Source organism: Schistocerca gregaria, chromosome 4 (assembly GCF_023897955.1).
Source record: "Schistocerca gregaria isolate iqSchGreg1 chromosome 4, iqSchGreg1.2, whole genome shotgun sequence".
Classification (NCBI taxonomy): domain Eukaryota; kingdom Metazoa; phylum Arthropoda; class Insecta; order Orthoptera; family Acrididae; genus Schistocerca; species Schistocerca gregaria.
In genome coordinates this window covers 309,608,260-309,634,566 of record NC_064923.1, presented here as the reverse complement: position 1 = coordinate 309,634,566, position 26,307 = coordinate 309,608,260, and the positions used below count along the sequence as shown (strand labels likewise).

At 43.5% G+C, this 26,307-nt stretch overlaps 1 protein-coding gene across 1 annotated transcript; it reads right to left on the bottom strand.

Moving 5' to 3' along the window:
- Nucleotides 1-2,169: 2,169 nt before the first annotated feature.
- LOC126267001 (uncharacterized) lies at nucleotides 2,170-24,017 on the bottom strand. Its single transcript, XM_049971762.1, has 3 exons — nucleotides 23,995-24,017; nucleotides 9,837-9,982; nucleotides 2,170-2,725 (listed from the first exon to the last, which is right to left on the bottom strand). The coding sequence occupies exons 1-3, from the start codon at nucleotides 24,007-24,009 to the stop codon at nucleotides 2,491-2,493; spliced, it is 396 nt and encodes a 131-aa protein (XP_049827719.1). The 5' UTR covers nucleotides 24,010-24,017; the 3' UTR covers nucleotides 2,170-2,490.
- Nucleotides 24,018-26,307: the final 2,290 nt, after the last annotated feature.

Below are 26,307 nucleotides of genomic sequence, written 5' to 3'. Positions count from 1 at the left end.
TGTTGGGTAAGAAGACAAGCGAAGATGCTGATGTGATGATAATGAACACCACTATATCTAAGGCTGCTGACTATGATAGTTTTGTCACAAAAGATAACATAAATATCCTTCTATTGCTGGCAGCAGTAGCCTCTTCTCAAAATAATACATATTTCCAGATGAGAGGATGTGATAATTCCCCAGCATTCTGTACTTGTTATCATCTTGTAAATTGTACACACGAGATGTTCATTTTCTTCAAGAAGCAAGCAGCTGTGACAGTACTTCAGTCCCCTAGTTCCCTTTGGACAGGGGAAGATGAAAGTTAGGACTACTGTGAGAAAAAGCTCTTGGTGTTTTCAAACATCCAAACACAACAGAATGCCAAATTTCTGAACCAGGGGAAAGGTTTCTTGTGACACTGTGTGATACAGACATGAACAAGATACAGTAGAGGATCTTTGCTACTGACCATTCTCTACATCTGTAACAAAACACAAATTCCGACTTGTGAGACTGCTGTCTACTGAAGTTGCTGTACCCTTCTTTTTGTATTTACCAACAAGTACAGGCATGGCTGGGTAATGAAAATATTCCTTCAGTTCAGGACTAGATGCTATCGAGAGAAATGGCGAGTCCCATAACAACAATGAAAAATGTAGTTGCAGACTCCTTACTGAAAATAATTTCTTACAGATATATCAAAGGATGTAGCATAGATGTCTCTACCTTCAAAAAACAGAGCTCATGTATGGTATTCTGCCATCTGCGAACACTGTTCTGGCCATGAGTATGAGAAATCATCCATGTCAGATCTCAATGAAATGGATGCTGAGATGGATTATGATGACAGGGAAACACTAACTCATAACTGAGGAGGAAGAAGCTGATGCATAATTTTTGTTTACCATAAGGCCCAAAGAGGTCAAAGAGGTAACTTTTCTGTTTAGTTCTGTATTTTGTTCCATGCTTTTACATTCCTGGTAATTTTCTTGATTTAAAGATAGATGTAGCTGGTAATAAATGAGGTGTTCTAGCATTCATTAAATGTTGCCATTTAGAAGCACTTACCATGAAAAATGTGCATAAATGAGTGTCCCACTGATGCTAGTGGGGGGGGGGGGGGGGGCAAGGGGAGTGGGAGAATCTCTTGCTGTAAAGTTTGCAGTTTTTTGATACTTTAAGAATTTTGCCATTCATTTGATGTTCTGTCTCTTGGCAAATAAGTGGTGTAAATGTGCAACTGACCAGAAGTTTCGCAAAAAAATTTACACTGTACAGTAAAAGCCTTGGTGATTTTTGTCTAGGATGAAATGGTGTAAATTATGGAGAGAAAAAACTGAAAACATTGCCAAAATTTTGCATTTACATGCTGACTGGACTACTAAGGAGCCAAGAAAATGTGAGTACGCTGTACATTTTCATGCTCCATCCGTGAATGAAAGAGGAACACAGTGTTATGTGTGTTTCAGTAAAAAGTATCCCCTGACACAATTCACAGAGTGTAGATGGAGATGTAGATGTCTAAGTTGTGTAGAAAATGAAAGAGCATAAAATATTGATTTTGCTAAAATAATGTACCACTATGCTCATACAGAAATGCTTCAGAACAACTCATTTAAATAAGAAAAGTATTTAGAACACTAGACATATACACTATTCTTTAGCAGCTTAAATTTTTACATGGATATGCAAACTTATGTATTTCTATGAAATTAATTGTACATTCTTGTTTTGTCAGACAGTGACGTGTTGATATTGTTTCACCCTTTCTGTGAAATTATTCACTTTTTAATTATTTTTTATCTTGTTATACTGAATGTAAGAGAAGTGTCTTATTAGGAAAAAAAGGCTCTCATAAGAAGCTTTTTGGTTTTATGTGTAAAAAAGTGTATCTTGGGTAATGTGCATCATTTGTTATGTGCAATAATGCAGGGATGAATAGCTGTTTGTTGTATGGATAAATTGGGAAAAATGTTAAGATTATATTTTGCTTCACCAAAGACAAATTTTTAAAAGGATTTTCTTGCTATTTTGTCTTTAGACTTAAGTGGAAGGAGAGTAGCCAGGCTTTGTGTGTATGTTTGTGTGGGGGTGATGGGTGGGGAGGGTGGAGGGGGGAAGGGGAGTGGAGCAGATCAGTTGGCTATGACAAACATTTTGTGAGCGACATTCTGCTGAGTGGGGCAAGGTGGAGGCAAGTGTAGAGGAGTGGAAGAAGGCATCACTATGTACTTGTCCCGAGGACTCCACGACTGTACTTAGAGGCCCCTCCTGTAAGTATGTGTTATTTCTGTTGGTACATTACTTCTTTCCCCAGAAGTTTAATGTAAAAAAAAGTCAGTGCGCATGAAATTATACCACCTCTCTTTAATCACTGACTGTGGTTACCACAATTTTGATAACTTTACAAATGTTGTTTAGCAGTATATCCTTAACGGAACAAAGGTGATGTGTTGGAATATTTGGCATAATTCTTTCTCACAAAGGACTAAGACGCTGAAAAAAATTTCAGGCATGAGTACTATTTACTTCCAGCTGAATTTGAGAATAACTCTGTTCTTCAATTTGAGAACAACTCTGTTCTTCGGCACAGTGTGCCGAGGACGAGGTGGTACAGCTAAGTTTCTCTGCAGCTTCCATTTTCTTTCGCAGCTCACGTTTCTCTGCTAGTTTCTTCCTCAGTGCTTCTAGTTCTTCTGTGTCTGGAACTTTCAGCTCCTGCTTCTGTGGTTTCGGTATGGATCTATACAAAGTCACATCATTTAACTAATTTTAACAGTTTGGTTCATGAAACAATACAAATATGTGCAAAATAGCTTGCCATTCATAAGTACACTCTATGACAAAACAAATGACACATCATAAAGGAATTATCTGAATGGGACAGAAACCGGTAGCTGTGATGTACATGTACAGATAAATAAATGATTACAACGTCAAAAAACTTTGATGATTTATTCAAGAGAAGAACTTCACAAATTGAGCAAGTCACTAATGTGTTGGTCCACCTCTGGTCCTTATGCAGCTTGACACTGATTGAGAGAGTTGTTTGGTGTCCTGAGATATTCATGCCAAATTCTGCCTGGTTGACTTGTTAGATCTTCAAACTGTGGAGTTGATTGGAAGACCTTGCCCACAATGCTTCAAATTTTCTTAACTGGGGAGATGTCTGACAACTTTGCTGGCCAACATAGGGTTTGTCAATCATGAAGACAAGAAGTAGAAACTCTCACCATGTGTGGACAGGCATTATCTTGCTGAAATTTAAGCCCACGATGGCTTGCCATGAAGGTCAACAAATCGGGGTATAAAATATCATTGACATATCACTGTGCTGTAAGGGCAACCCCTGCTATGAAAAGAAATGGTGCTTCAGACCATCACTCCTGTTGCTGGGCTGTATGATGGGTGATAGTCAAACTGGTATTCCACCACTGTCTGGGGCATCTTCAGACACTTCTTGGCCTGGAATCTCATTGACTTCAGTGGCGAGTCCTGCTTCAAACTAAGCTCCGATCACCAACAGAGGTGTGTTGTCTGGAGACCCCCAGGCAGTGGTGTGATTCCAGCTACACCGTTCCTCCCATAGGGGCTGACAATGAGGAATGACGGCCTAAGGCATCATTTCATTTCATAGCAGAACCCCTTTGGTTTTCATTCATGGCACCCTTACAGCACAGCGGTACGTCAACAATTCTTTCCCTTGTATTGCTGTTCATGTCAGACCACCCTTGGCTTACATTTCAGTAAGATAATGCCCATCCACACATGGTGAGGGCCCTCCAACCATCTCGGGATTCTGACGTTCTAACACACCAATGGACAGAATTTGGCAAGATATCCATCAAGAGGACATCCACCAACTGAATCATTCGATGTCAACTGCCAGATTTGGACAATTTATGAAGCTCTTTCTCTTTAATAAATCATCCATTTCTTCTGAAACTGAAAGAATTTGTTTGCCCAGATAATTCTTTCATAGTGCGGAAATTTTTCTTAGGCTTAGAGCGTATTAATGTATGTACATGAATAAAATTAGGGAAGTAGATATAGATACTAAAACTTATTCCTCACAAAAATCTATTTGGTTAAAAAAACCTACATCTTTTTGGGGGAAATTCATTTACTCATATATATGAAACAAGACGCAAACAAGATTACATGTTACGTTGCCATAGACTAACATTATTTGAAGATACTCCATATTACATGGCTTTGAAGCTTACCAATAAAATAAGTTCAGAGTTAAAGGACTGAAAGCCAGAATTCACCTGCACAAACATCGCAAAATATTTAAAAAGCAAATGTTACCACAGTGTGGATGATTTTATAAATGAGGAAGACAAGTAGGAGATATTACATTTGTTTTGCTTTCCTGTTTTTTCAACATTACATTCTGTGTGTATGCTTATGTTCCCTTTTAATAGAGGTATATGTTCTTTTTATATGTGTCCATACTTATAAACAATGTATCATGTGAACTATGTATCTAAATATCTAGATGTAAACATATATACTACTTTTATGAAAGTATGTGGTCTTTGAAGTATGTCCAGATTTATAAATTACAGAAACAAAAATACTTTAAAATAATGATTTCAAATCACTGTGGAAATTTTAAGAAAAAGGAAGAAATCTAACAACTAATTATCTTTTTATATTGTAATGTGTTTCTGGGAGCATCCATATGCTTTATTTTAACGTATCTCGTATCTTGTTTTACGTATACTAGGGTAGGCACAGAATTATTCATTGACGAGTCACCAATGTTTCAACCAAATGACTGTATATTTCATGTCATGTGACAATAAAGATTCTATTCTACTCTATTCTATTCTGTGATGCACCATTATGAGAGAACAAAGAGTACTGAAATTTATTCATTCAGCACATACTGCTGGTGAGACAGTCAAATATTACATGCACTCCAGTAATCTGTTGATACTTTAGCAGAATTTACCAACAAAGTTTTGCAAAAGTGCTTTTACGTTTTGACACATGGGAATACACAGCAGGAAATGTCATATGTTAATAATCCAGCTCCAAAATTATCTGTCTAATGTGCACTACAATCCACACTTCATTGGATAACATAAGTGATTTGACTACATATTATCAACAGTATTTTACATTATCAGTATATTATTAAAACTAACACATGAACTTCTTTTTACAGTGTTATTATGGAAATCTGTGTACAGACTGTTAATATCTGCTCAAGCAATGCAGATGATGTGAGTGTCTGCAGAAATTTATGGAGGGGAGGGGGGGGGGGGGTGCTGTGAAATTACCACTTTTTTGTAAATGAATTGGTCCGTTTCAGTAAATTATATACCAGAGAATTGATGGTTATGTTCTCAATTCTAGAACTGTATGAGATTTCTACAATGAGTTCCTCTTTGAGGATGCCTATGGCAAAATTTACAAGAGCCAGTAGCCTGTGCATTGACAGCAAAGTGACTATATATATACTGCATGTTATTCTCTGGCATTGTTGGCAGTATCTCAGGATAATTCTTTTCCTGAGTTACCATATGCTCTAATACACATCCTCTGTAGGCAGATGGCTGAGTTCCACCGTAGAGGTAAATCTGCATACATATTCCACAAGTGTGGTGCAGTGCGTGGCAGTGCGTATCAGCATCAGCTTTGAGCAAGGGGCGAATGACTGTGTGGCTCAGTATGAGAGGCGTTCTATCCTCCCTTACCTTATTATTATGATATTTATGCTAAGCATACCATGGTGGCATGAGAATTGTGGCACAATCTTGCTCGAATACCAGTTATCTGAAAATTTCATCTCACCTTTCTACCAAGTTATCCATTTATGTTCGCTCAGCATGTCTGTTTTACTTTACGCTATATGAACCCATTACAGTCCTAGCAATGTACCTCTCAATTCCCTCGATGTCTGGTGTCATGTCTGCCTGATAAGGACTCCAAACATTGGAGCAGTATTTTAGAACTTGCTGCACTGGCATCTTGTAGACTACTTCCTTTACAAATGCACTCCATTTTCTCGGAACCCTTCCAACAAATCTAAGTCTGCCATGCCTTTCACCTTACTGCCTGTTATACAAGTTCATCATATTTAATTTCACATCTTATTTTCACTGCTTAATATTTAAACAATGTGATAGACTTCAGAAGTGTACCATTAACCTTGCAATCAGATAGTATTTAGTTCTTCTTCTCTGCAATGGGCATTATCTTGGACTTGCCTGTGGCTGAAGAGAGCTGCCACCATTTACACTAAGTGAGATTGTTTCTCTACAGTAGTTCATTGATGATCTTATGTTTTTGCAGACAGCACTGCCAGCAAATGCTCTGGCCCATTTCCGACCTTTGGTCATTTATACTGAAAATACTAGTGCTCCTATTTTGCTCGTTAGTGCACAACCACAGGAAGTTTTGTTTCTGTTGAACTTCTACCATCAAGTATACGGCACCAGTTTCTATTAGATAAAATTTCTTTGACCCAGTCACCTATCTGAGAAGATGATACATCTCTTTCTTTTTGTCAGTGAGGTACATCGTTAGAGGTGTTTCGATATTATGGAAAGAAATCATCTATCTCTCACTCGTATCAATTATATTTGCAAGGTATCATATGTGATTCTTTCCTTCCGCAAACATTATTATTTTCGACTTTAATATATGCTTGGGAACACAAATAATAAACTTATTAGAAGTAAGACCCACTGAATCAGGGCTTCTTGGCAGCTGCGGCTGAATTAACAGTGAAGAACATCATTTCGTTTAATAAATGGGTCAGCTTACAGTAAACGTGTTTCTAATGTTTAGATGAACATCTATAGTCTGCATGTGCAACTGTGGCGGAAGGTACTTCTTGGAGCACTGAGCACCGCCATCCCCCCCCCCCCCTCCCCCCCCCCCCTCCCCCCCCCCCCCCCACCTCCCTCTCTCTTTTCCCTTCTCGATATTTCCACTGGATATACGTCGGAGGAAGCAATACATCGATTGACCCTTCTGCGAAAGTATGTTCTTGGTCTAACAGTGCACTACAGTATGATGCAGATCACATCTCTTTATAGCGTCTACCACTGGACTTGCATGAGCGGCCTCGTGATGTTTTCGCGCTTGGTACAGACCTGTGACGAGGTATGTCGCTCTTCTTTGCATCTTCTCTATTTCATCTATAATTAATTCTACATGGCAGAACGACGAGAAATAGTCAAGCATCGGTTGAACGATGGTTTTGTAAAATATATCCTTCATGGGTGGTCTACACTTGCTAAGGATTTTTAAAACGAATCTCAATCGGGCTTCTATATTTCGTGCAGTTAGTTTTATGTTGTCATTCCACTGTAAATTGCTCCATAAGTGTACTCCCGGATGCTTTACAGATGTGACTGGTTCCAGTGATTGTTCTGCAATTTTGTCATCACACGATAATGGGCATTATTGCATACTAGTGCGAAATATATTACATTTGTTTATGCAGAGAGTAAACAGCAATTCTCTCCACCTAGCGTCGGTACTCTACAGGTCTTCCTGCAGTTCTCTACAATTTTCTAGTTGTCAGCTTCTTCATATACAACTGCATCACATGCAAAGAATCTCATGGAGCTTTCAACGTCCTTTACACATAATGTCAAAATGAATAGTCCTACAGCTCTCGATTGTGGTATCTCTGAACTTACATTTACGACCGAAAGTTTCTCTCCGTAAGAGATTTCGTAGGACCTCTTAAGTCTAGCCACGAACCTGGTCCACTGTTGTGCCGACACGTATTTTGTACATTAGGCGAGAATGCGGAACAATACCGAACATCTTCCGGTCGTCAAGGAACATGGCACCAATCTGGGTATCGGTATATAGCCCCTTCTCAACGTCACGGGTGACAAGAACGAGCCGGGTTTCATAAGATCTCTGTCCGCAGAAACCTTGTTGATTCCTACAAAGGAGATTTTCGGTCTCTAGAAAGACCGTTATATGCGACCATGTAACTTGATCTAGAGTAAACTGAAAATGATATAAGCCTTTAATTGTGTGCCCCCTTCTTCTAAACGGGAATGACTTGTGCAGTTTTGCAACCACTAGCCCTTTCGCTGCTGCCCTTCTCCCGATGCTGTGTGCGTGTATACGTGCGCTGCTTGTTTTCCCAGAGTGCTATTGACGTCTGTATGCGTTCTGAGCTGCCGACTTCTCACTGTCGCGGACGAGTTACTTCCGTCTCTTGGAGAATAAAAGAAGCGTGGAGTATTTTTCATACGACATATGTGCCTCTCTCCGTTCTATCATTGCGAAAAACCTCGTTTCGATATCTTGAACCGTTTATGAAATGTGACAATTGCTGTGACCTCATAATTTACGAGTCGCAGGGGCGTAATGGGCGATTCAAATATAAAAATCAATAACTCGAGAACAAAATGAGATAGCGTTCTGTTCTCAGTTTTAAATAAAATTTCGATACCTTACGTAGATTCATTCATCGCAAAGTATGAGCTAAAATCAACCATACACAAAGTTTACTCAACGCATTTGTACCTCTGCAAACTCTTTAAAATAGCGAGCATTTAGTTAATTTCATGCAGCACAGCAACTATGAGAGATAAACGAAAGGAAATTCAGTCCTTTATTGAGCGAACATATCAGACGTAAGGTGTGTGAAATCGACTTTTTCTCAGTAAATTGTTTTCTTACCATCGGATGATAAGTATTCCATAGCGGACAGAACGCCGCCTCTCAGCAGCGACATCAGCATTTGCCGAGCGGTAAAGCCACAACAAACCCGCGCTCAGCAGAAAATGGAGAAAGCACTTCTGTTAGCAGCGAAAGGACTAGGAACGCTTCGCTCCTACCCCTAGGTGCGGTATACTGCTGCTTTCGCATACTCTACAGTCTACATCAGGGGTCTCCAAACTTTTTAGTCCGCGGGCCACATTGAGTCCTCCACGAAGTCATAAGGGCCAAGATCTACCTAGCGGGATTAAAGCACTCCACTATCACCGTAATGTAAGGGTAAAGGAAGGATGCAATCGCAAAAATCTAAAGTTGTGAGAATAGCTAGCACTGAAACGAGCTACGATTGTTATTTAATTACATAATTCTGACTGGTGGACGTACCTGACCGAAATTCTGGCGTATTTTATTCTGGCGAATTTCACCGACAAAAAAGTATGTCACTGCACATTCTTCACGAAAGCGTCTTGCAAAGTTAACGAAATCTCAAAATCATTGTTAGCAACACTGTTACTGCAAGACGTAACAGAGGTAGAGAATGCCAACGCATTGTTATTTGAAGTGGCGCAACAGTTAAGTTTAGTTATGCAGTCTTGTAGCGAGTAGCAGAGCCAATGTCGCGGTGTATTGGTCGCGATAGGCCTCGAAACTCAATTGTTGGTAGTGCAGGTACCACCTCAAATATTTGGCGGGCCGGATACCGGGGATGTCCGGCCAGCTAACGTGGGCCGGTATGGGGGCCGTAGTTTGGAGACCCCTGGTCTACATTACGCCGTTCCAACGCTGCCCCAAACGATGCGGGAATTGCCGGGCGCTCTTCAACTAGCTTGCAAATATCTACCTGGCAGGTGGCTTTGTTACGCGCATTCTGCGCATGTGCCCACCATACGGACAACCCTGCCTTTGTGTACTGGGCCGGTGCACAGCTGTCACAGAGGTTGCGGCTCATCTGCTTCACAGCCTGTGAGTCAGCCATTTGCGCACCTCTGGCAACCTGTGCCCGTGGTTGTCCTGCTGTCTGTCAGTCATAGTGAAGATTTTGGTGCCTATCAGGCACGGCCACAAGTGAAGTATTTAATGTCGACAGTTTTAAGACACTACTATGAACAGAAGGAACTTACACGTGCATCCCAGTTGAGAGAACGTACCTCAACTCGGAGCGGCGCTGCTGCACGAAGCGCCGGGTGTGCTGCAGCAGCGCGTCGTGGTCGTGTCGCTGCTCCCGCGCCCGCCGCTGCCGCAGCTGCAGCTCTTCCTCCAGTTCTTCACGCAGCAGCTGCAGCCGCTCACGCAGCTGCCGGCCCAACACACGGAGATCAGCCGTTGGCTGCTACTCTTGCATTCCTTCTAGAAAAGTGGCTACCTACTATCTGTGTGATTTCTCTTTGCTTCTCCGCTCCGGATGTAGTTTACCCACACAGCGTGAGTAGCACGTGCTACGGGTCCCAAGTTCTCAGCAGCAGATCCGCAAGCATACTACCCAATTTAAATTTAAAGCAATAGTAACACACTGGAACATCTCTAGTGAACACCCTGGAGTCTACACTTAAGTAGCTAGAAACAGTTAAGTTAATTTTAGTGAAACACTCGTTTAAAATCTTCCCTAGCTAGACCGGTTTCGACTGACAAGTATCAAAACTATGTAAGAAAAGCCCCACGAAGGAAATATCCGAATGGGATGGGAAATGGAAGATGTGATGTACGCATACAGACAAGCAAATGATCACAGTTCCAAAAAATCTGGACAACTTATTTAAGAGAAAGAGCTTCACAAATTGAGCAAGTCAGTTCACCTTTGTCCCTTATGCAAGCAGTTGGGCATTGATTGATATTGTGTAAATTCTGTCCAGTTAGCGCATTAGATCATCAAACTCCCGACTTCTTGGAAGGATCTGCTCATTATGCTCCAAACATCTGCAATTGGGAGAGATCTGGCGATCTTGCTGACCAAGGTAGGGTTTGGCAAGCACAAAAAACAAGCACTAGAAACTCGCGCCATCGATGTGTCACTGTGCTGCAAGGGTGCCGTGGTTGACAGCCAAAGGGATCCTGCTGTGAAAAGAAATAGCAGCCCAGAACATCATTCCTGTTTTCAGTTGGGAGAGATCTGGCGACGTTGTTGGCCAAGGTAGGGTTTGGCAAGCACAAAAAACCAGCTGGAGAAACTCGCGCCGCTGATGTAGCGCTGTGCTGCAAGGGTGCCGCAGTTGACAGCCAAAGGGATCCTGCTGTGAAAAGAAATAGCAGCCCAGAACATCATTCCCAATGGTCATGCCGTATGGCAAGGGACAGTCAGGTTGGTATCTCACCACTGTCCTCGGCATCTTCAACACGTCTTCGCTGGTCATTGCTGCTCAGTTACAAGTAGGACTCATTACTGAAAACAATTCTACTCCAGTCAATGAGATTCCAGACTGAAGATGTGTTTGGAGACGCCTAGGACAGAGGTCAAATACCATTTCTTTTCACAGCACAGTGATATGTCGACGATATTCTACACCCTGCCTTGTTGCTCTTCATGGCAAGCCTCCTGGTCTAACATTTCAGCAAGACAATACCCGTCCGCACATTGCGAGAGTTTCTGCTGCTTGTATTCGTGTTTGCCAAATACTACCTTGGCCAGAAATGTCGCATGATCTCTCCTCAGTTAAGAGCGTTTGGAACACTATGGGCAGGACCATCCAACTAGCTCGGGATTTTCACGATCTAAGGTGCCAATCGGACAGAATACGGCGAGATGCCCATCAGGAGGGTGCAACAACTCTATCAGTAACGCCAAACGGAATAACTGCTTGCATAAGGGCCAGAGGTGGACCAATATGTTACTGATATGCTCAGTTTGTGACGCTATTTCTTTTGAATAAATCATCCAATTTTTCTGAAACTGTAATCATTTGTTTCTCCGTACACTGATTTCCATCCCATTCGAATAACTCCTTAGCTGTGAGTCGTCTTTTTTTTGTGTTACTTTGTGTTTCACATTAGTTAGCCACACACGAGCAAATATTAGCGACGGGACACCGATATTTTTGACGGACTCTGGAAAACCTACAGGGAATACTCGTGCGTTAGTGGAGACACCATCTGCAGGCCGTTACCTCCAGTTCTCGAAACTGGTGATCCTGCGTCATCAGTTGGGCACGCACGAGTGAATTTCTGTGACAGCCTTCAGCCAGAAAGTTCGTGAGTTTTCTTGTTGTTTTCAGGTATTAGGAAGTTTTAGCGAGAACACTGAAAAACTTATACAATTGTACCGTGAAGTGTCTTGTTCGAAGTCATTGACAAATGAACATTTTATGAACATGGATGTACAAAATAGAGCATACAAAGAAGTGGTTGAAACATTTATAGACGCTATTCCAACCGTGGACTAAAGTTTAATAAAATCTAGGCTATAAATTTTGAAATCATGTTTAAAACAAGAGCTCAGAAAGATGCAGGTCTCTGAAAGAAATGGAAAAGGGGAGGGAAAGTTTGTTGTACAAAGCGACAACATAATGAACGTCAGTAAATAGTTGCTTGTACTATGGTCAATATTATATTGCACACGTCAGTGTTATGTCTTATTTTGCAGCTATTGTGAATTACCGCACTTTTCAGAGGATCAAGGACGCCCTCCTCCTAACAATCGAACCTTCAGGTTTCTCAGAGGAATGTCCACGACTCTGTATCACATCCGTAAGTCTGGAATGTTGCCTTTCGGTAATCCATTTTTTGACTAATTTTGTGCGTATTTTCTTTCGAGAAATATATGAGTACATAGCGTACTACAATAAAACAATGTGTAAAAATGTCGCATAGTACAACGTATATTCGGCGACATACAGTCGCAACTACTGAAGTCCGTGTAGCACACACGTCCTGGGTCCACCGATAAATTACGAAAAGCTACCGTTTTACACCACACACATAGGAACCTGGCCTCCGGCAAGATCTAAACCACTGGATCCAACGGCAAGGGTCTGTACTTCAGTGAAAAACAACGGGTCTGGGAGCAGCAGGCCAGATTCATCAAAAATATTCGCGAAGCTGGTCAATGTCTCTCGCCTGTCGCAGAAAGCCTCCTCGTCTGTGACTAACTATTGTTGATTCCTCGTTAGTCCTAAGTCACTCTTACAGGGGGTTGACGAAATGATATGAACATCTGACATGTATACTTTTTTTTTATTAATAAGGCATTGGGCCACCATTGGCTTTGAGGACAGCTGCAGTTCTTCGCGGAATAGATTCGTAGAGCGTCTGAATAGTTTCCAACGGAATGTTCTCCCATTCTTGTGCCAAAACATTCGCCAATTGCTTCAGCGATGCTGGAGCTGGAAATCTGCTCCCGAATCTCTGCTCCAAAACTCTCACAACGGTTTAATGATGCTGAGGTCTGGCAATTGTGTTGACCAGGGAAGATGTTTGATGATATTCTGATGCTCCAAAAATCACGCCTAACCTTCTTGGTTGTAGGTTGCAATATCGTCTCGGAATATGGCAGTGTTTGGCAGCACTATGCTAGTCGTAGTAAGCACTTAACTGTCGAGAATGTCCAGATATTCATTCGCAGTAATGCAGCCAGTGAGCGTAAATATACGAGGGTCGGTCAAAAAGTAATGCCTCCCATTTTTTTTCTACTTAAAAAAATTAAGTTAAGTGAAAAATTTGAATTTGGCGCCATTCCTCAAACCTTCTTCTGCAATCCACTGCAGTAGTAACTTTCTGTGTCAACAGGTGGCAGCACAGCAGAAGTTTGTAAGATGGCCGACATCGATGTTCGTTTGAGACAGCGTTGTGTGATTGAATTCTTGAATGCAGAAGGTGAAACGCCCATACGCATTCATGAAAGACTGAAGAAGGTGTATGGTGTTGTGACAGTGGATGTCAGCACTGTTAGACGATGGGTTCGTCGTTGTAAGGAAGCTGAAGGGCAAACACCGTTGACTGACGAAAAGCGGAGCGGCAGGCCGGTGAGTGCAGTGACTCCACACAACATTCAGCAAGTTGATGACATTATTCGTGGTGACCGTCGGGTGACTGCAGATGAAGTGTGTCGCATTATTTCTCTTAGTAAAGGCAGTGTGATCACGATTATTAAACAATTGGGGTACTCAAAAGTTTGTGCACGGTGGGTTCCAAGAATGTTAACCGATCAGAATAAAGAGGCAAGGAAAACAATAGCCTCCCAACACTTGCAGCGCTTCCGTTTGGAGGGAGATGAGTTTCTGAAAAAAATTGTGACCGGGGACGAAACATGGGTGCATTTTTTTGAACCCGAATCAAAGAGGCAGTCAATGGAGTGGCGTCACACAAGCTCGCCGAGGAAGAAAAAATTCAAAACTGTGCGATCGGCAGGGAAAGTTATGGCAACAGTTTTCTGGGATACAGAGGGTGTGATTCTGGTTGATTTTTTGGAGCAGGGATGCACAATAAATTCAGTTCAATACGTCACAACCCTCAAAAAACTTAAAGCACGTCTTCAGCGAGTTCGCCTAACAAAATCAATGGCAGATGTTCTTCTTTTGCATGACAATGCAAGACCACACACCAGTCGTCACACCTCTGACGAGATTGTCAAAATTCGATGGGAAGTTTTGCCTCATCCCCCATACAGCCCTGACCTGGCACCATCAGACTTCCATCTGTTTGGGCCACTAAAAGAAGCTCATCGTCGGATTCATTTTGAAGATGAGGAGGCTGTCAAAACATCTGTGCGTCAATGGCTTAGGAAGCAGAGCTGTGATTTTTACCGTGCTGGGATACATGCCCTTGTTCAAAGATGGACCAAAACTGTAGAGATGGGCGGAGATTACATTGAAAAATGACAAAATGATCCTCAATGTTGTGGTTTTCAACCTATGTAATTGCATTTAAATTTCCTGACAATTAAACGTAGAAAAAAAATAGAAGGCATTACTTTTTGACTGACCCTCGTAGGACCAGCGGTGTACCACGATATAGCCGCCTAAATCATAGCGGAATCTCCTCCATGCTTGACTGTAGGAAGCAGGCAGGCCGGATCGTAGGCTTCTTTTGGTGTTCTCCATACATAATCTGACCGTTTGTAGAAAACAATGTAAATGATGATTTATTGGAACACAGAATATTCTTCCAGTCATCAGATGTCCAGGTTTTATGATTGTGGCACCACTTCTTTTGCAGTTTTGCGTTTACTGCTTTATTAAGGGTATCGTAATTGCATCCCTCCCATGTATGTTAGTCCTGTGATGCTCCCGCCGCTCTGTTTTTGTTGATACAGTAATACTCAAGTGAGTGACATACTCCGCAGTCACTTTTGCCACGGTAGTTATATGTTGTGTGGCCATAGTCGTTTTTAACCGCCGTCGGTCTCTGTCAGGTAACTTCAGCTTTCGTCCACAGTTCCTCTTCGCCGATGATGTTCTACCATCTTTTGGGTATGCTGTCTTTTACCATCCATACCGTCACTCGCGTAACGTTAAACAATTCAAGCGTTTTCGTCGCAGATACTCCCGCTAACCGCGCACCTCTTTTTGTAAGCCTGAAGAGATAACACATTTCACCGATTGCTTGTTACGGTCGCAGAACAAAGCAGTAATAAGGGGCGGTGGGGCTACAGATTACCGCTGTACATTACTCTGAAGTCGACGCCGTCATTTTAGTAGCCCCGAAATGTTGGCAGACTACTGTTTACAATTGTTTCTTATTGATTCCTGTTATGCCCACGCAACAATGGTATAAAATACAATGGTAATCCCAAAAGTAAGTCTCCTATTTTTTTACAAGTACATAGACCTGCTTATTTCTACAATGGTTTACATCAGTTTACAGCTCGAACATTTAGCTATTTTTCGACATAATCACCATTTCTGTCGATGCATTTTTGTAGAAGCTGTGGCAGTTTTTGTTATGCCCATGTCATACCAGCACGCCACCATGCTGTTCAGAATGTTATGAACTGGCGTGATTGTTGCTTGGTCTCAGGTGTAAAGTGGTATGCCCTGGTTTCGTCACCCGTGACAATTGAGTCGAGAAACTTGTCGTGTTCGCCTGCAAGGCGGTGAAGAAATGAAGCATCAACTCGTTGGCGCATGTGGTCCTCAGTCAGCATGTGTGGCATCCATCTTGCGCACACCTTCCAGTAGTTAAATGTTTCCGTTAAAATTCAGCGAGTGGTGCTTCGGGAAACCTCAGGAAGCGACGTGCAGAGATCATCCAGGGTGATCCGCCGATCTTCACGCATGCTTTGCTCAACCTTGAACACTGTCTCCTCAGAAATTGAGTCTCCCGCTCCTTTGTTCGTCGTGCATTTCGGTCCGACCAGCCGCACATTCTCTACGCCACTTACGAACATTTTTGACATCCATGCACGACTCACCATACACTTCCGTCAATTGGCGATGGATTTCAATCGTTGCACAGAATTCTGCTTCAAAAACCGAATAACTGCGCGCAATTCGCACTTGGCGGTAACATCCAACGGGAGCCCCATTCGCAACGGCAGCTTAGCCAAGACAGCGCCTCAGCACGACGAGCGCATGTTCACACACACACACAGCGCGTGAAGCACTCTTCATAACAGTGTGACCAACTACTACACAAACAGAGTTCTGTACTTATTAAAAAAAATAGGAGACCTTACTTTTGGGATTACCATCGTAGTAAATATTACAGTGTTTTCGCGGATAGCGCAGTGTCAGGAAGGCATTTTTAGACGTTTTTCTGGTCTTAAAGGCATATTTCATTCCTTAATACGACGCATTGCGGCTTGTTTATGTAACTGTCTTTTTGTTACACATTTCGGGGCTGCTTTCGTAATACAGCAATTTTCTTCATATGGAATGAGGAAACTGATGTTCCGTCTTTGTGCTCCTCCCGAAAATGATGAGAATATATTTTGCTATGTTTGGACGGTTCGGTGGTTCATGGTGTGGGTTCCTGTAGTCATGTTTTAGTTCATGAACCACGGGCAACGTATGAGTGGCCAAGTAAGTGGTCCCGACAGTCGGGATACCAGTTACGTTGGAATAAGCCTGGGCATCTCGTACATATTCTGAGTCGTGGTCACCTTTGTGCTCATACGGCAAAGACTACCAAATCCACCGGTTAGTCCCTCAACCGTTAGGGGTAATACCCAATGGGACTCAGGGCAAGTAAGGCTAGCAACTTGCTTCCCTGTTACTTTAAATATGATTCTGGCAACAATCAGAGCAAAATGCCTCGGACCTTAGGAGGTGACGGAGTCCCACCTCTAATTGACAAACCAGGGACTCCTAAGATACGACTTGGCAAACAAATGGTAATGAGATGGGGAGCTATTAATATCAATGGGGGCTACTCTGGGAAGAAGGTAGGGCTGGCAGAGGCTGCAAGTAAGATGGGGCTGGACGTTTTAGCTGTTAGTGAGAAAGAAGAGGAAGTGGGAGAATACAAGGTCTACCTGTCAGGAGTCAAAGCAGGAATAGCACAATGGGGTGTAGGGCTTTACATAAGGAAAGAAATGGAACCCAGCGTAGTTGCAATAGGGTATGTAAACGAACGATTGATGTGGATAGATTTGACAGTGTCTAGCAAGAAAATTAGGATTGTGTCAGTATATCCGCATTGTGAAGGGACAGATCAAGATAAGATGGATAGTTTTTATGAGGCACTCACTGATGTAGTTGTTAGAGTAAAGGACAAGGACAGTGTTCTGCTCATGGGTGATTTTAACGCCAGGATTGGAAGTCGAACAAAAGGGTATGAAAAAGTTATGGGTAAATTTGGAGAGGATATGGAGGCCAACAGGAACGGGAAACAACTCTTGGATTTCTGTGCCAGTATGGGCTTAGTAATCACAGACTCCTTTTTTAAACATAAGAACATTCAACAGTATACTTGGGAAGGCAGGGGAACCAGATATGTCATTGACTATATAATAACAGATCAGGAATTAAGGGAGGCTGTGAGGGACACACGGGTATTCAGGGGATTCTTTGATGACACTGATCATTATTTAATCTGCAGTGAAATTGAGATTGTGAGGCTGAAAGTGCAGGAGATTAGGTCCATATGTAGGAGAATAAGAGTGGAGAATCTTCAGGATAAGGAAATCAGGCTCAAGTACATAACAGCGATCTCAGAAAGGTACCAGGTAGTTGAATGTAGTCAGTTACAGTCATTGGAAAAGGAATGGACAAGGTACAGAGACACAGTACTAGAAGTGTCTAAAGAATGTCTTGGAACAGTAGTGTGTAAAAGCAGGAAGAAGCAAACAGCTTGGTGGAATAACACAGTCAAGGCAGCTTGTAAAAGGAAAAAAGAAGACGTATCAAAAATGGCTACATACTAGAACTCAGGTAGACAGAGAAAGTTATGTTGAAGAAAGAAAGAAAGCCAAACAGATAATTGCAGCATCCAAGAACAAATCTTGGGAAGACTTTGGAAATAGGTTGGAGACTATGGGTCAAGCTGTTGGAAAACCATTCTGGAGTGTAATTAGCAGTCTTCGAAAGGGAGGTGAGAAGGAAATGACAAGTATTTTGGACAGGGCAGGAAAACTGCTGGTGAATCCTGTGGATGCCTTGGGCAGATGGAGGGAATATTTTGAAGAGTTGCTCAATGTAGGTGAAAATACAATCGGTAATGTTTCAGATTTCGAGGTAGAATGGGATAGGAATGATGACGGAAATAGGATCACATTTGAGGAAGTGGAGAAAATGGTCAATAGATTGCAATGCAATAAAGCAGCTGGGGTGGATGAAATTAAGCCGGAACTCATCAAATACAGTGGAATATGAGGTCTTAAATGGCTACACAGGAAAATTGAAATGGCCTGGGAGTCGGGACAGGTTCCATCAGACTGGACAAAAGCAGTAATCACACCAATCTTTAAACATGGAAACAGAAAAGATTGTAACTCTTTAATCAGCGTTGTGGGTAAAATCTTCTCAGGTATTGTTGAAAGGAAAGTGCGAGTATTAGTTGAGGACCAATTGGATGCAAATCAGTGTGGGTTTGGGCCTCTTAGAGGTTGTCAGGACCAGATCTTTAGCTTACGGCAAATAATGGAGAAGTGTTATGAGTAGAACAGGGAATTGTATCTATGCTTTATAGATCTAGAAAAAGCATATGACCGGGTTCCTAGGAGGAAGTTATTGTCTGTTCTGCGAGATTATGGAATAGGAGGCAAACTTTTGCAAGCAATTAAAGGTCTTTACATGGATAGTCAGGCAGCAGTTAGAGTTGACGGTAAGTTGAGTTCATGGTTCAGAGTAGTTTCAGGGGTAAAACAAGGCTGGAACCTGTCGCCACTGTTGTTCATATTATTTATGGATCATATGTTGAAAACAATAGACTGGTTGGATGAGATTAAAATATGTGAACACAAAATAAGCAGTCTTGCATATGCGGATGACTTAGTTGTGATGGCAGATTCGATTGAAAGTTTGCAAAGTAATATTTCAGAGCTAGATCAGAAATGTAAGGACTATGGTACGAAGATTAGCATCTCCAAAACGAAAGTAATGTCAGTGGGAAAGAAATATAAACGGATTGAGTGCCAAATAGGAGGAACAAAGTTAGAACAGGTGGACGGTTTCATTCATATTCTCACAGGATGGCAACATAGTGAAAGAACTGGAAGCGAGGTGTAGCAAAGCTAATGCAGTGAGTGCTCAGCTACGATCTATTCTCTTCTGCAAGAAGGAAGTCAGTACCAAGACTAAGTTATCTGTGCACCGTTCAATCTTTCGGCCAATTTTGTTGTATGGGAGCGAAAGCTGGATGGATTCAGGTTACCTTATCAACAAAGTTGAGGTTACGGGTATGAAAGTAGCTAGGATGATGGCACGTATTAGTAGATGGGAACAATGGCAGGAGGGTGTCCACAACGAGGAAATCAAAGAAAAACTGGGAATGAAATCTATAGATGTAGCAGTCAGGGCGAACAGGCTTAGATAGTGGGGTCATGGTGCACGCATGGGAGAAGCAAGGTTACCCAATAGACTCATGTGTTCAGCAGTAGTGGGTAGGAGGAGTCGGGGCAGACCAAGGAGAAGGTACCTGGATTCGGTTAAGAATGATTTTGAAGTAATAGGTTTAACATCAGAAGAGGCACCAATGTTAGCACTGAATAGGGGATCGTGGAGGAATTTTATAAGGGGGCTATGCTCCAGACTGAACGCTGAAAGGCATAATCAGTCTTAAATGATGATGATGATAATGATGATGGACGGTTTGCAGTATTTCCCTTTCACAGCCGTCACTCACAGAGCTCTTCGAGTTGTAATTATAGGAAATGTAAAGTCTAATTACAGAAATAAAACCACTACAATAAAAGTAACCAGCACAGCCAAAATTCACGTATATGAAGGAAAATATCGCTTGAACGAGTCCACTTACGAGTGAAATTTGATTCCTTTACACTACAATCAGGACGACTAGTACACATGTAAATGATGGAAGCTGGCATTTTTGTAATCAAAACACTTCCGCCAGAAGCTAATGTTTGACCATACTACGAGGGTCACTCCAAAAGAAATGCACACTATTTTTGGAAAAATACAGTTTTCATTCTGCATCTGTGAAAGTTTTACAGTGTGTAAATACATTCCTCCCGCTTGTTTACAAACTTAGTTCAACTTGTTCCCGTGAGTGGCGTCGTCACAGCATGTCTTCAAGATGGCTGCTACATTTGACGTTCGTCAGAAGCAACGTGCTGTCATAGATTTCCTGTGCTGTGAAAACCAGACAGTGGGAAGCATGCACAAGGGATTGAAAAATGTGATTGGAGATGCTGCTGTCGATCGCAGTACAGTTAGTGGGTGGGCAAGCAGGTTACGTGATGAAAGCGGGCACGGCAATATTGAGGATTGTTCTTGCAGCGGCAGGCCTCGTGCTTCACACACTCCAGACAATGTGCAGAGAGTTAACGAATTGGTGACTGCTGACAGACGCATCACAGTGAACGAATTGTCACGCTACGTTGGGATAGGGGAAGGAAGTGTTTGCAGAATACTGAAAGTGTTGGCGCTAAAAAAGGTTTGTGCCAGGTGGGTTCCCAGGATGTTGACAGTGGCTCACAAAGAAACAAGAAAAACGGTATGTAGCGAACTTTTGGAACAGCACGAGAATGGTGGACATGAATTACTTGGAAGAATTGTGACAGGTGATAAAACATGGCTCCATCATTTTTCACCAGAGACGAAGAGGGAATCAATGGAGTGGCATCATACAAATTCACCCAAGAAAAAAAAAGTAATTCAATACCACACCTTCTGCTGGAAGAGTTATGGCTACGGTGTTTTTCGATACCAAAGGGCTCTTGCTTGTGGACATCATGCCAAGTGGAATCACCATGATTCAGATGTATGTGTGACGACACTGAAAAAACTTCAAGCTCGACTGAGTCGGGTTCAACCACATCGGCAAAAGCAGGATGTTTTACTGTTGCACGACAATACACGGCCACATGTCAATAAAAAAAACCATGGAAGTGATCACAAAAACTCGGATGGACAACACTGAAACACTCACCTTACAGTCCTGACCTGGCTCCATGTGACTGTCATCTCTTTGGGTAACTGAAAGACTCTCATCGTGGAACAAGGTTTGAAGATGTTGACTCCCTTGTGCATGCTGCCAAACAGGTTGGTCCAGAATTTTACCGTGCGAGTACACAGGCGCTGGTTCCAAGATGGCGTAAGGCAGTTGAGAGGGATGGAAATTATGTGGAGAAATGAAAATATTATTCCTAAAGGATGTATCTAAACACTGTAAAACTTTCAAACATGTAGAATAAAAGATGGATTTAAAAAAAATAGTGTGCGTTTCTTTTGGAGTGACCCTCAGAACATTGCAGACGCCGGCATAAAGCCTGTTACATCATGACATTATACGAGGGTTGTCCAGAAAGTAAGCCCCGATTGGTCGCAAAATGGAAACCACTGGGAAAAACCGGTAAAGCTTTGCACAGGTGTGTTGGGCAGTGTCTCTAGTGTGCCCATCGATGTTGTGTCGCGCCTCTCTTTTCAGTTCTGAGTGAACAGTGAGCACTTAAAGATGCGTAGGAAATAGTGTCTCCCGCCAAGTACGAGGGCCTGGTTAGAGATTTCGCCTGTGTCATGCAGCCCACATAACACAACTGTCGAGCAGTTCCTCCTTGATGCCAATTCTCGGCCGCACACTGCAGGGGTAATGAAGATGCTCCTGCAGTATTTCCGATGAGAAGTGTTTGATCACCCACAATCCAGTCCGTAATTGCCCCCCCCCCCCCCCCCCCCCCCAGTCTCATCTCTGCTCACAAGAACCGCTGGCTATGAAGACAGAATTTTTCCACAGACTACGAGCTGCACACCAGTGCAGATAACTGGCCGAAAGCACAGGCGGCTGCGTTCTATGACGAGAATATTGGAAAGTTGATGCAACACTACGACAAAACAGGAAGTTGGAGCGGCGACTATGTAGAAAAGTAGGTCGAAGGCGTACCTAACTGCTGCAAATGAAACGTTTCTGGTTTTCACTGTGGTTTCCATTTCTCGACCGATCGGAACTTACTTTCTCGATAACCCTCGTACACTGAAAGATAACCTCCAAGATATGGCGTCTCAACTCTTTACTGCAGCCACCTTGCAGTATTTACACGTATGCAGTGATGCCAACTTGCAACAAGATGTACTCTACTGCATGGTATTCATATTACACTCCTGAAAATGGAAAAAAGAACACATTGACACCGGTGTGTCAGACCCACCATACTTGCTCCGGACACTGCGAGAGGGCTGTACAAGCAATGATCACAAGCACGGCACAGCGGACACACCAGGAACCGCGGTGTTGGCCGTCGAATGGCGCTAGCTGCGCAGCATTTGTGCACCGCCGCCGTCAGTGTCAGCCAGTTTGCCGTGGCATACGGAGCTCCATCGTAGTCTTTAACACTGGTAGCATGCCGCGACAGCGTGGACGTGAACCGTATGTGCAGTTGACGGACTTAGAGCGAGGGCGTATAGTGGGCATGCGGGAGGCCGGGTGGACGTGCCGCCGAATTGCTCAACACGTGGGGTGTGAGGTCTCCACAGTACATCGATGTTGTCACCAGTGGTCGGCGGAAGGTGCACGTGCCCGTCGACCTGGGACCGGACCGCAGCGTCGCACGGTTGCACGCCAAGACCGTAGGATCCTACGCAGTGTCGCAGGGGACCGCACCGCCACTTCCCAGCAAATTAGGGACACTGTTGCTCCTGGGGTATCGGCGAGGATCATTCGCAACCGTCTCCATGAAGCTGGGCTACGGTCCCGCACACCGTTAGGCCATCTTCCGCTCACGCCCCAACATCGTGCAGCCCGCCTCCAGTGGTGTCGCGACAGGCGTGAATGGAGTGACGAATGGAGACGTGTCGTCTTCAGCGATGAGAGTCGCTTCTGCCTTGGTGCCAATGATGGTCGTATGCGTGTTTGGCGCCGTGCAGGTGAGCGCCACAATCAGGACTGCATACGACCGAGGCACACAGGGCCAACACCCGGCATCATGGTGTGGGGAGCGATCTCCTACACTGGCCGTACATCTCTGGTGATCGTCGAGGGGACACTGAATAGTGCACGGTACATCCAAACCGTCATCGAACCCATCGTTCTACCATTCCTAGACCGGCAAGGGAACTTGCTATTCCTACAGGACAATGCACGTCCGCATGTATCCCGTGCCACCCAATGTGCTCTAGAAGGTGTAAGTCAACTACCCTGGCCAGCAAGATCTCCGGATCTGTCCCCCATTGAGCATGTTTGGGACTGGATGAAGCGTCGTCTCACGCGGTCTGCACGTCCAACACGAACGCTGGTCCAACTGAGGCGCCAGGTGGAAATGGCATGGCAAGCCGTTCCACAGGACTACATCCAGCATCTCTACGATCGTCTCCATGGGAGAATAGCAGCCTGCATTGCTGCGAAAGGTGGATATACACTGTACTGGTGCCGACATTGTGCATGCTCTGTTGCCTGTGTCTATGTGCCTGTGGTTCTGTCAGTGTGATCATGTGATGTATCTGGCCCCAGGAATGTGTCCATAAAGTATCCCCTTCCTGGGACAATGAATTCACGGTGTTCTTATTTCAATTTCCAGGAGTGTATTTTGTCCACCCCGTGTATACGAAAGGAAGATAGTGTATAAGACGGTTTATTCAGTGTCTGATTTACGAGACTAACGTTTCTCAATAGCTGATGGGGAATTCTTCGCCTGAGGCTGTGTGAAAATGTGTCGGTATTGAGCATTTGCGTAAGACACGTATCACGGACGAGTAGCTGAGCCACTCCAGAGTGTGCGAGAAGTATTTGCTTGCAGTTACGTTGGTGTGATCGCTGCAGACTGACCTCCGCGATGGACATCTCGCAGAGCAGGCCCAGGCCTGCGGTAGTGGCGTCGTCGCGGCGTCGCTCCTCGGCTTCTGCGCGTGCGCAGGCGGCGCGCACCTGCTGCAGCGCCCGCACCTCCCGGATCAGCGCCTCGCGCTGCCGCAGTTCCTCCTCTCGCTGCGCGACGCACAAACACAGATACAGAGGCTGGCAGCTTTCTGCTCCACACTGGTCTGCAGGCTAAGCAGGCTGCAGCACAAACACTGGACACACAAGTAAACTAGTGACCTGCTCGGTTTTTTTCCCTTTATTGCGATTTCATTCACCTCGCCCCTTGTGGGCAGGTTGAGGACTGTCATGGATACAATATAACGAGAATGAGAAAAAAAAACATTGGAACTGTTTTTTATTGTTGTTGTGGTCTTCAGTCCTGAGACTGGCTTGATGCAGCTCTTCAGTGTTACTCTATCTTGTGCAAGCTTCTTCATCTCCCAGTACCTACTGCAACCTACATCCTTCTGAATCTGCTTAGTGTATTCATCTCTTGGTCTCCCTTTACGATTTTTACCCTCCATTCTGCCCTCCAATACTAAATTGGTGATTCCTTGATGCCTCAGAACATGTCCTACCAACCGATGACTTCTTCTAGTCAAGTTGTGCCACAAACTTCTCTTCTCCCCAATCCTATTCAATACCTCCTCATTAGTTACGTGATCTACGCACCTAATCTTCAACGTTCTTCTGTAGCACCACATTTCGAAAGCTTCTATTCTCTTCTTGTCCAAACTATTTATTGTCCACCTTTCACTTCCATACATGGCTACACACCATACAAATACTTTCAGAAACGACTTCCTGACACTTAAATCTATACTCGATGTTAACAAATTTCTCTTCTTCAGAAACTTTTTCCGTGCCATTGCCAGTCTACATTTTATATCCTCTCTACTTCGACCACCATCAGTTATTTTGCTCCGCAAGTAGCAAAACTCCTTTACTACTTTAAGCGTCTCATTTGCTAATCTAATTCCCTCAGCATCACCCGACTTAATTCGACTACATTCCATTTTTCTTGTTTTGATTTTGTTTTTTATTATAAATTAAAAATCAAAGACGGACAGTTAAAAAACGAAAACATATACATTCCGAAGACACGTCGCACAAGGGTGAAATTCTTCTGAGAAAAATCGCTGAAGCACTGCATTCAATTAAAATGACCTGTGCTGCTTGAGAAGTATTTCGGGAGGAGAGAATATGTTCCATAGGACTGAGGGGTGTGGGTAGAAAAAATAGGGGTCAGTTAGGAATATGGAGGGGAAGGCAGAGGTTGGGGTTAATAGTTAGAATACAGAAGGTGATGGAGACAGAAGGTGAGGAAGAGTCTGGTGTGTGGGAAGGGTAGTGATAACATGAATAAAGAGATGGGGGATGCATGAAGAGTATAAGGACGGGGGGGTCCTGATATGGAGTGGGGGTTGAAGAGTTAAAGTCGGTAGGAGTGATAAATATTGGCGCAGGTCTCATTGTGTGGGAGATGGAGTTGGTTGACATTTCGTTCAGACAGGAGTGGAGTGTATGTAAGTGTAGGTTGTTGTTGGTTGATTTAGAGGAAGGGGACCAAACAGCAAGGTCATCGGTCCCATCGGATTAGGGTAGGATGGGGAAGAAAGTCGGTCTTGCCCTTTGAAAGGAACCATCCCAGCTTTTGCCTGAAGCGATGTAGGGAAATCACGGAAAACTTAAATCAGGATGGCCAGACGCGGGTTTGAAGCGTCGTCCTTCCGAATGTGAGTCCCGTGTACTAACCACTGGGCCACCTCGCTCGGTTGTAGGTGCAGGCACTGTGGGATGTATTTGTGAGGGTCCGGCAGCATACTTGCGTTGGTGATCAAATGAGAGACAATGGTGTTACTGGAATCTAACATTACGGATAGTATGGCAGATGCAGAGGCGTTCAGAGTAGGTAACGAGGGTTAGGAATTTGGTGAGATGGTAGAGGATCCATGTGGGGGAAGGCAAATGGATACTGATAGCAAGATGTAGCGTATGTCGTTCAAGTGGTGGGGCTGATGTCCATGAAACATTCACGTAGCACGGGATTGGTCAGATCAGGATTTTGTAGTGCAGAGTTAGTGGAGGGGTGTAATTCCCAACTCAGCCTGTTGTTAGTTTTAGTCTACTGTGGGCTATTTATTGGATGGTTGATAAAATTTTCACGTTAACTACCAGTTCAGGATTCATCAAAGATATTTTAGCGTGTTAGTTAACCAGTAATGACGGTCGTAAATAGTAAGCTAAGCCTGCTCTGGGTTTCCATAGGAATTATTAAGT